The 15,802-nt window shown below is 46.4% G+C and overlaps 1 protein-coding gene across 1 annotated transcript in view; it reads right to left on the bottom strand.

Moving 5' to 3' along the window:
* Positions 1-12,480, bottom strand: part of ALOX5AP (arachidonate 5-lipoxygenase activating protein) — a 34,078-nt gene extending 21,598 nt beyond the window's left edge. The window contains exons 1-3 of the mRNA XM_063957034.1: positions 12,307-12,480; positions 6,042-6,141; positions 1,008-1,078 (exon numbers count right to left, since the gene is read on the bottom strand). Coding sequence (XP_063813104.1) covers positions 1,008-1,078; positions 6,042-6,141; positions 12,307-12,376 — 241 coding nt within the window. The 5' untranslated portion in view covers positions 12,377-12,480. The remainder of the gene's footprint in view (positions 1-1,007; positions 1,079-6,041; positions 6,142-12,306) is intronic.
* Positions 12,481-15,802: the final 3,322 nt, after the last annotated feature.

Below are 15,802 nucleotides of genomic sequence, written 5' to 3'. Positions count from 1 at the left end.
TCGGGATGCTGGCATCGGTCACATGACCACCGGCATCTCGACTTCCAGGATGATTACCGAAACCCCCAGCTAATATCTTGCCTAGGACACCAAATTTGTTGTGGCTGGCTCTGGCTGCCATTGCCATGTCATCTGACCTTTATCTAGGGGGTTGAAATTCCCAAAGCAAAAAGTTATTTATGCTAGTGTTCTAGATAGCCATTATCTGACAGATAATGCAGCAGTGGGGTTCTGCATATTACTACAGCAGTCTGCAGAGACAAGACTGCACATTCACATAATGCTAGATACACTATGATAGACAGTGTATCAAACCATATTGTACTTGTATTTGTAAAACAAAACCTACAGGAGAACAATTACCGGCTAGTGGAAAGAACTGTCAATGGGCAGTCCTTAAGCAGCTTTGGAGAGATTTGATCTCACAGTGTCGTCGCTGGTCTTTCACTGGTCCAGGTTCTCTGTATGGAGTCTATTCATGAAGCAGTGAAAAGAGTGGAGAAGTGAACCTGTGGAGAAGTTGCCCATGGCAACCAATCAGCTGCTCCGTACAATTTTATAGTATTCAAATTATAAATGTTACTTCAATGCTGATTGGTTGCCATGGGCAACTTCTCCACTGGCTCACTTCTACACACTTTTCACTGCTTTATGAATAGACCCCTGAGTGTCAAAGAGGATAAGCTTTGTTAGAAGCCCTGTGGTAATTGACCTGTGAAGGACCCAGGACCCCTGTGGTAATTGACCTGTGAAGGACCCAGGACCCCTGTGGTAATTGACCTGTGAAGGACCCAGGACCAACACTTGTGTTTCCAAAACCTACAGGAGAATTTGGCATATCTTTGACACTGGGCCTTATACTGTAGCTACAGCATCTCTTGCAAGCATGTACTAAACCAATCTAACTATTTACATAGAAACATGGACTATCACGGCAGATAAGAACCACTTGGCCTATCTAGTCTGCCCATCTATTTAAAACATTAAGGACTGCAAGCTTATGTTACCTTGGCTACAGAATATTCCAGCACACCAAAGCACAGCCAGGAATGTAGGATATGCATCAATGCAGTTTTGGCTGAAAAACATAAGAAAAAACATCCAGAGCAGAGGAAACAAGGTTAATTTCTGAAACACGTTTGGCCAATGCAGATACATGCAACTGTGACCTTGAGAGTAACCCAGGAAATATGTATATGCTACTGTAACAAGCCAGGTGGCTATGTACATAAGCACACAAAGGGGGTATCAGTGGTCTAAGTAACTGCTCTTAATGTGAGACAGGCCCTGAGCAAGTTCATAAAGCCAAGATATGTGCCTATGTCAAATCTAAATGAACTAAAAGTGAAGTCAATGTGCTATGCAAATATTTGCAAACCTGCACGTACAACAAATGATGTGCAGTTACATTTATTTACATATGCAAAGTGGTTTCCACTTCACGAGGTTACAGCGCTACTCAGAGATGTATAGCATATCCAAATAGTGGCCCTCAAATTGGGAATAGATTTACACATATGCGGGTGTGGTTTCAAGTTTTCAACAAAAGTGAGCTGATGGGGAGGGAGGTGGATTTTGGGTGGGTTAAGGGGGTGGGGGTGTGCTTATTTGTATAATTGTTGGGAGGTGGGGTATAGGAGGTAATTCAGACCTGATCGCTGCTGTGCATTTTCGCACAGCCTGCGATCAGGTCCAAATTGCGCATGTACCACAATGCGCAGGCTCATCGTACGGGTACAAAGCGGATCGCCGCTCAGCGATGGGTTTGTACGATGGATCCATTCGCACGGGCGATCACAAGGAGATTGACAGGAAGAAGGCGTTTGCGGGTGTCAACTGACCGTTTTCTGGAAGTGGTTGGAAAAACACAGGCGTGTCAATGCGTTTGCAGGGATGGTTCCTGACGTCAGTTCCGGTCCTGGACAGGCTGACGTGATCGCAGCGGCTGAGTAAGTCCTGGGCTGTGCAGAGAGACTGCACAATATCTGTTTGTACAGCTCTGCTACACATGCGTTTGCACACTTGCACAGCTAAAATACACTCCCCCTGTAGGCGGTGACTATCTGATCGCAGCAGTGCGAAAATAGCTTGCTAGCGATCAGTTCTGAATTAGGCACATATTAGTATAGTATGGGATAAAGAGGAGAAGCGGTTTGCCCCTGCTGAGAGTTGTTAGTACAGGAGATACCATGCAAACAAGATTTTATTATAATGAGCGAGATAACTGAAGCAAATAAAGGGAAGCAGAGAGAGGGTGAATTATTACATTATGGGTGTCGGTTGCTAAGAAGATGGACATGCAGGGGCGGATCTAGACTTCTCCTTTAGGGGGCAGTTTTAAAATTAATGCTGACTCCTCTCCCTTCCAGTCCAGTCTGCTAGGCCCTAGTGATACATCATAGATACACTACTAACACACACAGACACTAGTGAGTGATACACCATAGATACACTACTAACACACACAGACAGTAGTGATACACCATAGATACACTACTAACACACACAGACAGTAGTGATACACCATACATACACTACTAACACACACAGACACTAGTGATACACCATACATACACTGCTAACACACACAGACACTAGTGATACACCATACATACACTGCTAACACACACAGACACTAGTGATACACCATACATACACTGCTAACACACACAGACACTAGTGATACACCATACATACACTGCTAACACACACAGACACTAGTGATACACCATACATACACTGCTAACACACACAGACACTAGTGATACACCATACATACACTGCTAACACACACAGACACTAGTGATACACCATACATACACTGCTAACACACACAGACACTAGTGATACACCATACATACACTACTAACACACACAGACACTAGTGATACACCATACATACACTGCTAACACACACAGACACTAGTGATACACCATACATACACTGCTAACACACACAGACACTAATGATACACAGCTCACACAACCCCTAGTAAGTAACACGCGATTCACATACAAACACTAGTGATGTAACACACAGTACATACACAGACACAATAGGAGGCACACCGAGTGGGCCGGGTGGGTGGCCAGCCCCACCCCCACCCCACCCGGAGCTGTCTCACCAGCCCTGACTGAATGTGGCCAGCGTGGCCAGATACTGGCTGTCGCACGCAGCTCCCCCTACCTCTCTGTGAGCAGGGTTTGGTCTGTGTGTTACGGGGGTTGATCGCCCTCATCGCCCCCCCCCCCCCCCCCCCCCCTTTTTTATAGAATGTAGCTGCAAATTTGGATTGCTAAGGAAAGCTTCCCCACTTATCCACTTCTCCAATCTTCAGGAGCTTTGATACCTTTTTTAGCTACACCTCCTCCCCATGGACCCGTGATATACGGTATTATCTCCTCATCCTGCTCACTAGTAATGACTTTAAAAGTTTGCCTCCACCCCAGGAATGGTCATCTCCATCTCCTCTCCTGGCTTCTACTGGAGAGGAGATATGTAAAGTTGGCAAATAGGCCGGCTAGGTACTCTGGTGTAAACCCGCACCTCCGGCCATCTAAGACATCATTACATCCGGCCCATAGTGTGAAGGGGACAGGTGCTTTTGACTTACGTGATTGAGTCAACCCAAGATTACAAAGCTATAAATGTATAATGCAAAAGTGTGTGAGAAGTGCTGTCAATTTGAATAGATTTGGAGAATAGATACCATATCCCCCACATCATGTTCTGTTATTTACATTTTGTTCCTTCTACATTTATCAGTTAGACATAAAAGCCAATACACCGTCTACTTTCATGAAGAAGAGTATTATTCTTCCCTAATTTCCTTTCACAAATGACTACTCTATGGGGGTTATTCAGGAAAAACGAAGTTAGCAATTGGGCAAACCCATGTTGCACTGAGGGGGCGGGGGCAGATATAACATGCATAGAGAGTTAGATTTGGGTGGGTTATAGTGGGCGGGATGTACTAATGTACATCGCCGCCCTGCGCCACGATGCTGATCGCATATGTACTAACATATGCGATCAGCATTGCGGAGGACAGCTCTTCCGATAAGAGCTGTCCTCCGCGATGCGCAGCGGCAGCCTGACTTCCGGGATTCGGCCCCAGGAGTCAGTCTGCGCATGCGCGGGGTGACGGGGGCGGCCGCAGGGCATGCTGGGAGGGATCCGATCGGATCCCTCACACAGCGCCGCGGAGAGAAGCCCATAGGCTTCTATGGACGTACGCTGGCGTACCCCGCCGCAGCGCTGTCCTGCCGACCGGGGGTTAGTACATCAGGAAAATGCGGTAAACAGGGAGTTTACCGCATTTTCCGCTTAGTACATCCCGCCCATTGTTTCTGTGCAGGGTAAATACTGGCTGCTTTATTTTTACACTGCAATTTAGATTTCAGTTTGAACACACCCCACTCATATCTAACTCTCTCTGCACATGTTACATCTGCCCCACCTGCAGTCCAACATGGTTTTGCCCATTAGTGTGCTTTCTTGGTTTACTAGCAACTGAATAACCCCCTATATACTGTAGCTGTCTAAAGGGAGGAGGACATGACGTAAGGAACTGAGGATCAGCATGGATGGAGATATAGGGGGTGATTCAGGCCTGATCGCTATGCTGCTAAAATTGTAGTCCTGCAAGAAGATAGTCACCGCCCAAGGGGAATGTACATTCGCCGTGTAAATGTACAATCGCATGTGTACACCGAGCTGCTAAAAAATCCCTTAGTCAGCGAACAGCTGCAAATCCGTTCGCACCTCACTCACCAGTGAATGATTTTTCCACTGTGTGCAGTCTGTGCGTAGCCCAGGAATTACTCCTACAGTGTGATGAGAACAGGCTGATCGGGGCAGGAGCTGACATCACGTTCCCTCCCTGAAAACGCTCGGGAACGCCTGCGTTTTCCCTGACACGCCCAGAAAATTGTCAGTTACCACCCACAAACGGCCTCTTCCTGTCAATCAGCATGCGAATGGCTGTGCGATTAAAATTTTGCACCATCCTGTCGCTGACCGGCGATACATGTCGTTGTGTGGCAATGCGCTTGCGTATTACGGTGCATGCGCATGCGCAGTGAATAGCTGATCGCCTGCTGTGCGAAATCGCACAGAAGAAATCAGGTCTGCTCTGAATCGGGCCCATAGACAGGCTGTAGGTATAGACAGGATAGATGGGTATGGGACTCATGGTCGACAGTGTCTAGGCCAGCACCTATTGGTCGACACTGCAAATCGGTCAACATGAACAAGGTCGACATGAGTTTTTCATGTTTTTTGAGTGTCGTTTTCTTCGTAAAGTGACGGGGAACCCCAATTAGTGCACCGTGACCCCTCGCATGGCTCGCTTCGCTCGCTGTGCTTGGCACAGGTTACTATTCCCAATCGTAGTCCACGTGGATCGTAAAGTATGAAAAAGTTTAAAAAAAGAAAAAAAATGTGAAAAACTCATGTCAACCTTTTTGCATGACGACCTTGTTCATGTCGACCTAATGGTCGTGTCGACCTATTTGTAGTTTTGACCTATTCACTGTCAATCAATGGGTGTCGACCTAAGTGGTGTCGATCCAGAGACCGGATACCAGGATAGATACATGCAAAGGTGAGTAGTTACCCAGCAGACTGATACACATTATCCAGCAGACTGATACACATTATCCAGCAGACTGATACACATTATCCAGCAGACTGATACACATTATCCAGCAGACTGAGTATATAATATTTTGTTAATGATTCAAACAAAAACTTTTTAAAGACATTTTTGCAGTTGTATAAAAATGTTGTAAATGTACATTTGCATTTATTATATTTTGTTGTAAAATATAATTAAAACAATTTAACAGACAATAATAGAAAAAAACTATGTCAAATTCAGAACCCATTTAAATGTGACTTTATCTCACTGATACACAAGAGTCACCAGACTATGACAGCTGTATACAGGGAAATCTTGTACTACTACAGCAATTTATAATGTATAAAATGATAAGAGCTGTAATAACACAACATTACTTAGAATGTCACATAAACTCACTTTGCTGTGTATACTTTCTCGAAGCTGGGGGAGCCGATCCTCTGGAAGCTCTTGGAATGATGGTTCTTCGATTCATGCTCCACTTTAAACGCAAATGATACTAAAACATGAACAGAGCAGACAGTAATATACCAGGTATTACATAAAATTGCAGGAACAGAGACAGGAAGCTCCTGAAAAACGAATTGTTGATTCCAAAACAAATGATGATGTTTGAGAAGAAGTTGGATGGGGCGAGGGATGAGGGCATACTAGTTGCGCAACTGTATAAACAATAGGTACAGCTGTCAAATGGGAGGTTAGTAAATGAATCTACAAATTATTGGTGAAAATGTTGAAAATGCATTGATTATTGTGATAACTGGATTGAGGCCCCTTCTAAATGAGGATTGGGCATTTCCTCACCACACAACACACATCCAGCAATACAGCTGTATATTTTACATATGGTGTATACAGGGTCATCTTAACGTATAGGCACACTGGGCAGCTGCCCAGGGCCCCACAATTCTAGGGACCTCCGAGCAGGAGCGGTGAGGCAGCATTCTCTACATGCCACCCAGCCTGCAGCCAGACAGCGAATTGCTGTCAGCATGCTTATTGGTAGATGCTAGAGCCATCCACCAACCAGAATGCTGACAGTCTTTTACTGTATAGAGCAGAGATTTTCAACCTTTTACAACTTGCAGCACACTGAACAAGATTTAAATATTGCCAATGCACACTCAAATATAATGGTGATGCATAGTGCAGTTGCGTATCCTAGATGTCATGTTGCAGCTTCTCCATAGGTAACGCCAGAGCCACATCGGAGAAAGCCAGAAGAAAGACTTGATTTTTTAGGGTGTAGTTCAAAGATTTTTCACTTTCCCTCAGAGAATTTTGTTGACAATTTGCTGAATATTATTATTACAGTATGTACATTACCGCTGTCCTGAGGTTGTTGTGTACACACACTTCCTCTTATCTTGTGGTATGAATGACTGAGGAGTCTCTCACTGTTTGATGCAAAGAATTTTTCCATTTTCTGCATTCAGCATAACAAATGTTACAGGTATACTGTACCAGCTGATACCACACTGACTGTATTCATATACTTATATAACTAACTAGTTACTAGCCCGTCACAATGACCGAACAACATAACAGTAATGTCAGTGCTGCCAGCTGTGCCCGCCGGCACACAAAACACTTTGATTCCCCCACAGAGGTGAGGAGCAGCGTTAGCCTTTTATTATATAGGATGCTGCTAATGATTTGTACAGAAAAAAAGATGTCTTACACCAGTCATTCTAACATATACTGAGAACAGTAATGCACACATGCAGACAGGGGGCACAGACGCACATACACATGAGCAAGACGGATTATTGCAGGAGGCCAGGGTCAAACACTTAGGGGTCTATTTATCACCATCCGCATCTGGTGATAAACTAGACCAAACTTGCACTGCGATAAATGCATACCTCCCAACTTTACATTTTTCTAAAGAGGGACACACGCGTGGCGAAGCTGCGTGCGCTCCTGAAAAAGGGTGTGGCCTAAGAAAAGGGGACGTGGCTTCGCGGAGGACCCGCGATCGCGAGCCACGCCCCCGTTTTCGTCACTGAGGGGGCATGCCCAGCGCTCTGTGAGCCGCTGGCATGCCCCCTCTCCCTCTGACTCCAGTGAACAGACGCTGTGCGCACGCGCACAGCGTCTATTCAATGCTGCTCTGCTAAGCAGGGCAGTGAGAGACAGATCCTCCCAACTCCCCGCCCCCCCCACCGCGGGACACTGCGGCCCGCGGGAGGGACAGCGGGACAGTCCCCAAAAAACGGGACTGTCCTGCGAAAATCGGGACAGTTGGGAGGTATGATAAATGAGTACATCGCATGGATATGTCAATTACTGCATGCAGGGAAAGAGCTTGTGGGCAAGCTCTATCCCTGCGATGCCTCTCCGCAGCATCATCGGGGTATTTTTCGTAAAAAACACAGCGATGTCCTGCTGCACCTGCGCCGCCGTGTTCCCCTCCCCGTTGCTACTACCCCGCGCCCAAAGAGCAATCCCCCCGGATTTTATACTTACCAATCGCAGGAGCCGGTGTCCGCTGCACCAGGAGACTGCCGGGCACCGGGTCCTCCTTCTGTGCTGTGACCCGCGGCATATGGAGGACCCGGCGTACGGCAGCGCTCATCGGGGCACCAATCCCCGGCTCCCAGGACTGGTTAGTATGTTTGTTTTTTACCTTTTTTTTTTTTTAAACTGTGATCATCTTGTGTGTCCATCAGACACACATAGCTGATCACACTGCCGGGTCATGAAAACTGCTCGAAATGCCCTTTAATACATTGGAATGATACTGAAATAATGTGAAAAGGGTGTGAAAACACCCTTTTCACATTATTTTAGTAAAAATAATGTTAATAAATGGCCCCTTAATGTGCAAGCACTAGCCAATGTCTTGTGATTGGCACATTGGAATAGGTCACTAATCAGTGCTTTACGCCAGTGCCGTAACTAGACATTTTAGCGCTGTGTGCAAGAAACGGCATCGGTGCCCCCTTAACGTAAACCGGCGCAGTGCGCGCGGGAAAAAAATATAGGGGCATGGCTTCACGGGAAAGGGTTTGCCCACAAAATAATACCAATTCATACAATGGTGCACAGTAGTCTCCATTATTCAAATTACGCCGTACAGTAGCGCCACTACACCAGGTAGTGCCCCTTTTTCACATTACTGTGGACAGCGTCCCCTTTTTACACATTACGGCAGACAGCATCCCCTTTTCACACATTACGGCAGACAGCGTCCCCTTATCACACATTACGGCAGACAGCGTCCCCTTTTCACACATTAAGGCAGACAGCGTCCCCTTTTCACACATTACAGCAGACAGCATCCCCTTTTTTACACATTACGGCAGACAGCGTCCCCATTGTACACATTTCGGCAGACAGCGTCCCCTTTTTTACACATTACGGCAGACAGCATCCCCTTCTTACACATTACGGCAGATAGCGTCCCCCTTTTACACGTTACGGCAGGATAGGTCCCCCTTTTACACATTATGGAAGGCAGAGTCCCCCTTTAACACAGTACGGCAGGCAGATTCCCCCTTACACCCCCCCCCGTCACCCTTAGAGTGTAGTGTAGTGTAGTGTAGTGTAGTGTAGTGTAGTGAAGGGTACTGTGGTGTAGTGTACTGTAGTGAAGGGTATTGTAATATACTGTAGTGTAGTGTAGTGTAGCGTAGTGTCTGTGTAGGCACTTACGTGATGTGTACGCTCTTCCAGCGCTGTTGCCGGCTCCTGACTCCTCCTGACAGAGTCCACTTCACAGGCAGAACTCAGCCGCAGCGCTGCCAGGACCTCAGCAGCAGCGGCGGCTTCAGATGGGGCGAGCGGGCGGGCGGCAGGGTAGATGCTAGAATCAAGTGGGCTAAGGGACCTTTTCCGTAAGGGGGAGGAGTTACGACACAAGGGGGAGGAGCTATGCCAGCGGGATAGTTCTTCTACTATCCACGCCACCAACTATTACCTTTAGTAATCAGGTGGCGAGCGAAGCAAGCCACCGAGCCCGAAGCGTGGCGAGCGAAGCGAGCCCGCTAGGGTACTTTTCGGGTACCCTGTTCGCCCGTAGCTCCTCCCCCTGGTGACGTGTCTCCTCCCCTAGATACGTCAGAAGGTCCCTTCTCCCACTCCGAAATAGAATCAACCCGGGCGGCAGTGGCTTGACTGGGAGAGGAGGCGAGTGGGTGGAGGACGGACATTACAGCTTCACACGCTGCAGCACTATAAACTCCGGCTTGGCTGGGGGAGGAGGAAGAGATCATCGCAGAGGCAGGGGGCGGGCATTACTCGCAGCTTCATGAGCTGTACTGCTAGCTCCGGCTTTGGGGCGGGTGAAGGCGGAGCTAGCAGTACAGCTCATGAGAGTAGATTGTGAGGCCGGCTGATTGCGCCCCAGGTCATCCTGCGCTGTGTGCAAGGCACACAGCACACCTACCTAGTTACGGCACTGCTTTACGCAATGCTGCGGCATATACTATGTTATGCTTTTGTGATCTTATTACAGCATCCTATGTGTTTACTATGGATATGATAGATAATTTTATTGTTCTGTTGTATTATAGTTTTATTTGAAGTCTTATTGGTGCTACATACAATATACATGTTTTGCAAGCAAAACAAATGGGTAAAAACGTGGGCATAAGTGTATGTAACGTACACCAGGAGGATGCAGAGCCATATTTAACTCAATAGTTATACAGCTCACCATGGGGTCTATTCATGCAGCAGTGAAAAGCCCTGTTTTGCGTTAAACAGGGCTTTTCTCTGCCTACTGCAATTCACAGAGCCGGTTACCGTGGAGAAGTGTCTGACTTCTCCAGCGGTACCTCCGCTCTGTGCCTGAATCGCATCACCATACCTTTGTATGGTGAGTGCGATTCATGAAGGTGCGGAAAGCTCTGCTTTCCGCTTCTCCATGGAGTTCAGGTTCGCCAGCTCAGGACGGCGTAACCTGAACTGTAGTGCGGAGACGTCAGGGAAGCTCAATGCTTCCCTGATCCCTGCTCTGCACCTCGCGCTGGCTCCGCCCCCCGACCTCCCAGCAACCACTGCAAAGGGACCCGCCGCTGGACTCCGTGCATCGCTGGGAAGGACCGCTGGAGATGACCTCACCGCAGGAGCCCCAGACACCGCAGCGCATCGTCGGAAGGGTAAGTATACATGAATTGCTACTTATTACAGCTATACATCGCATCGAAGCGATGCGGTGTATAGTGATAAGTAGCAATTCTGTTTTCGTTGTCTGTATGAATAGACCCCCATATGTCTGGAAATATGCCACTAATGTGTGAGTGCCCTGTAGAGTGCGGTGGAATATGTCTGCGCTATACAAATAGCTTTTAATAAATAAATACAACTGTGCCCATTTCAACTAATAACTCCGCATCAGTCCACGTGTGTATAATTGAGATGTCAAAGTCCAAACGACAAATATTTTTAAAGGTAAAAACCAGAACGGCCTGGACCCTGGAAAACCGGACTGGACCGGCTCCCTGCACCAAATTCTGCCATTATGCATCTTGTAGTGCTTGTCCCCATACATCCCCATCCGGGGGGAGTCCTGTCTGGGGATGGGGTGCCTGTGACAGCAGTGACCAGGGAGGTGGGGAAGGAGAGATTACAGCCTCCACCCTTATGTTCCAGACCGTTACGGTTATTACCCCATTCCCAGACCATACGGGTAGGTTGTAAGATATATCTCCCTGCCTCCCCAGTGACAACGGTCACAGACACCCCTTCAGACGGGACACAAGCTCAGGAATGGCAGAGTTGCTGCAGGGAGCTGGTCCGGTCTGGCGTTCCAGGGTCCGGGACGTTACGGTTTTTACCCAATCCACTATTCTAGTGCCTCTGCTTTTATTATATACAACTTCTATGTTTTTCTTCTAAAATGCGTGAGTGAAGGGACTGTTTCATTACACGTGCCACTCTTGTGTGTGACACTTTTATGTACTGTAATTGCTCACACACCTTGCACTCATCAATGCTTTATCACTTATCCAGACTTAATACATCAGCCCCAGTGTGTCTAGAAATGAGCAGCTCCAGCCAAGTGCAATATAAAGACACAAAATGATCCCCACTAGAAATTAGGATGAGACTTGAGAAACTCTGGGCTGGGGCAACAGTCACGTTCTTTTACTGAGGGAAAATGTTCCTAAAGCTTCTCTCTACGCTGTATTAGTTACCACTTGTTGTAGGAGAGCTATCATCATTCAAGAACATGTTCATAGAAATCAATATATTGCTAAAACGCTTTCAACTAGTAAGTCAGTGACCAGACCCTTACTTTTATATCACATCTTCTGGTGATTACCAACGTTTAGGACTAAGGTCGCTAATTATTCTATTACTAAAAGACCTCGGGGCCAGAAGCATCATCGCTTGGAAAGATAAAGTACCAGCCAATCAGCTCCTAACTGCCATTTTTCAAACACAGCTTGTGACATGGTAGTTAGGACCTGATTGGCTGGGACTTTTTCACTCCATTTATCACTCGCGATGATGCATCTAGCCAATAAAATAAGCATACGATTTCTTAAGTAATTATGCACCTAGAGTAACATAAATAATTAGTGGAAATTTGACTTTTTATCAGATTTTTCTGCAGAAAAAGCAAGGGGTCACAATTATAGACATGAGATCCTAATAATGCAACGTAGATACTATAAGCACCAGCCAAACTCCAAACCACCAGCAGTCTACCTACCGTTCTGGACAACGCTGATCAATGTCACGATTGCCAGGAGGACAATATTCCCGATAATTTCTTGCTCCATTTCTCAGAAGACAGCAGTAATGGCCTGGTAGCGAGAGCTGGAGAGGGGACTACTAGTGACTGTGGCACGCTATAATCTGGATGATGCTGCTGAAAAGAGGAAGTTCTCTGTTTTTTTAAATCTTACACTAATATCTCTGTCTGACTTCTGTCAGCCCGGCCAGCCTATGTCCACATGCCGAGAACTAAAGTGAGGTAATCTTCAGTGCCTTAAGAGGTGAAGCAATAGGATTAGCAGAGGGGATATCATGAGCTATAGGCCCCCATTTGTCAAGCACTGGAAAGTGATAAATAGCACAGTGATAAAGTACCAACCAACCAACCAACCAACCAACCAACCAACCAACCAACCAACCAACCAACTCCTAACTGTCATGTTACAGGCTGTGTTTGAAAAATGACAGTTAGGAGCTGATTGGTTGGTACTTTGGGGGTCATTCATATCTGATCGCTGGATCGCTAATTTTGCTGTCCTGCATTCAGATAGTCGCCGCCTCCAGGGGGAGTGTATATCTGCCATGCAAGTGTGCAATCCTATGTGTACACCGAGCTGCTAAAATCCCCACTGCGCAGCCCAGGACTTCCTCTTACAGTGCGACCAGAAGAGGCTGATCGGGGCCGGAGCTGACATCACACACCCTCCCTGAAAACGCTTGGGCACGCTTGTGTTTTTCCAGACACTCCCCGTAAACGGTCAGTTGCCACCCACAAATGGCTTCCTCCTGTCAATCACCTTGCAAACGCCCATGCGATCGGATTTTTCGCGCCATCCCGTTGCTGACCAGCGATGCCCTTTGTTGCTGTCCAAGGTGCATACGCATGCGTTGTTAGTACCTGATCGCCCGCTGTGCAAAAACGCACAGCAGCGATAAGATCTGAATGACCCCTTTTATCTCCATGCTACTTATCACTCTCAAAGACTTGATAAATCTGGGCCATTGTGGCCTATTTATCAATGTTTTTTTTCCCATAAACTTATGTAAAAGCTGCAGTTTCTGCATCACTTTCTGTTTCTCCTGCAGAAGGCTAAATAGTAGAGATGAGCGGGTTCGGTTCCTCGGAATCCGAACCCCCCCGAACTTCAGCCTTTTTACACGGGTCCGAGGCGGACTTGGATCTTCCCGCCTTGCTCGGCTAACCCGAGCGCGCCCGAACGTCATCATACCGCTGTCGGATTCTCGCGAGGCTCGTATTCTATCGCGAGACTCGGATTCTATATAAGGAGCCGCGCGTCGCCGCCATTTTCACACGTGCATTGAGATTGATAGGGAGAGGACGTGGCTGGCGTCCTCTCCGTTAGAATAGATAGAGACACTTGAGTTGATTACTTAGTAATTTTGGGGAGCATTAGGAGTACTCAGAGTGCAGAGTTTTGCTGATAGTTACTAGTGACTGACCACCACCAGTTTTATTTATTATTTAATATAATCCGTTCTCTGCCTGAAAAAAAACGATACACAGTCACATACCATATCTGTGCTCAGCCTCAGTGTGCTGCATGATAATATCATCTATATGTATATCTGACTGTGCTGAGTGCTCACTGCTCACACAGCTGAATTGTGGGGGAGACTGGGGTGCAGTTATAGCAGGAGTACAGTGCACACTTGCTGCCAGTGTGACTGACCAGTGACCACCAGTATATTGTCTGCCTGAAAAAGTTAAACACTCCTGTCTGTGGTGGTTTTTTTTTTTATTCTATAAACGCATTCTGCTGACAGTGTCCAGCAGGTCCGTCATTCATTATATTATATAAATATTTACCTGCAGTAGTGTTATATTTTTTTTGTTCATCTCTATCATCTTTATCATCTCTATATTAGCAGACGCAGTACGGTAGTCCACGGCTGTGGCTACCTCTGTGTCGTCAGTGCTCGTCCATAATTGTATACCTACCTGTGGTGGGGTTTTTTTTTCTATCTTCTTCATACTAGTAGTTTAGGAGTCTGCTGACAGTGTCCAGCAGGTCCGTCATTATATTATATATACCTGCAGTAGTGATATATATATATTTTTTATATCATTATCATCTCTATACTAGCAGACGCAGTACGGTAGTCCACGGCTGTAGCTACCTCTGTGTCGTCAGTGCCTCGTCGATAATTGTATACCTACCTGTGGTGGGTTTTTTTTTTCTATCTTCTTCATACTAGTAGTTTAGGAGTCTGCTGACAGTGTCCAGCAGGTCCGTCATTATATTATATATACCTGCAGTAGTGATATATATATATTTTTTATATCATTATCATCTCTATACTAGCAGACGCAGTACGGTAGTCCACGGCTGTAGCTACCTCTGTGTCGTCAGTGCTCGTCCATAATTGTATACCTACCTGTGGTGGGTTTTTTTTTTCTATCTTCTTCATACTAGTAGTTTAGGAGTCTGCTGACAGTGTCCAGCAGGTCCGTCATTATATTATATATACCTGCAGTAGTGATATATATATTTTTTTTATATCATTATCATCTCTATACTAGCAGACGCAGTATGGTAGTCCACGGCTGTAGCTACCTCTGTGTCGTCAGTGCTCGTCCATAATTGTATACCTACCTGTGGTGGTTTTTTTTTTTCTATCTTCTTCATACTAGTAGTTTAGGAGTCAGCTGACAGTGTCCAGCAGGTCCGTCATTATATTATATATACCTGCAGTAGTGATATATATATTTTTTTATATCATTATCATCTCTATACTAGCAGACGCAGTACGGTAGTCCACGGCTGTAGCTACCTCTGTGTCGTCAGTCACTCGTCATCCATAAGTATACTAGTATCCATCCATCTCCATTGTTTACCTGAGGTGCCTTTTAGTTGTGCCTATTAAAATATGGAGAACAAAAATGTTGAGGTTCCAAAAATAGGGAAAGATCAAGATCCACTTCCACCTCGTGCTGAAGCTGCTGCCACTAGTCATGGCCGAGACGATGAAATTCCATCAACGTCGTCTGCCAAGGCCGATGCCCAATGTCATAGTACAGAGCATGTAAAATCCAAAACACAAAAGATCAGTAAAAAAAGGACTCAAAAATCTAAATTCAAATCGTCGGAGGAGAAGCGTAAACTTGCCAATATGCCATTTACCACACGGAGTGGCAAGGAACGGCTGAGGCCCTGGCCTATGTTCATGGCTAGTGGTTCAGCTTCACATGAGGATGAAAGCACTCAGCCTCTCGCTAGAAAAATGAAAAGACTTAAGCTGGCAAAAGCACAGCAAAGAACTGTGCGTTCTTCGAAATCACAAATCCACAAGGAGAGTCCAATTGTGTCGGTTGCGATGCCTGACCTTCCCAACACTGGACGTGAAGAGCATGCGCCTTCCACCATTTGCACGCCCCCTGCAAGTGCTGGAAGGAGCACCCGCAGTCCAGTTCCTGATAGTCAGATTGAAGATGTCAGTGTTGAAGTACACCAGGATGAGGAGGATATGGG

Source organism: Pseudophryne corroboree, chromosome 2 (assembly GCF_028390025.1).
Source record: "Pseudophryne corroboree isolate aPseCor3 chromosome 2, aPseCor3.hap2, whole genome shotgun sequence".
NCBI lineage: Eukaryota > Metazoa > Chordata > Amphibia > Anura > Myobatrachidae > Pseudophryne > Pseudophryne corroboree.
This window is presented reverse-complemented; position numbering and strand designations above follow the sequence as displayed.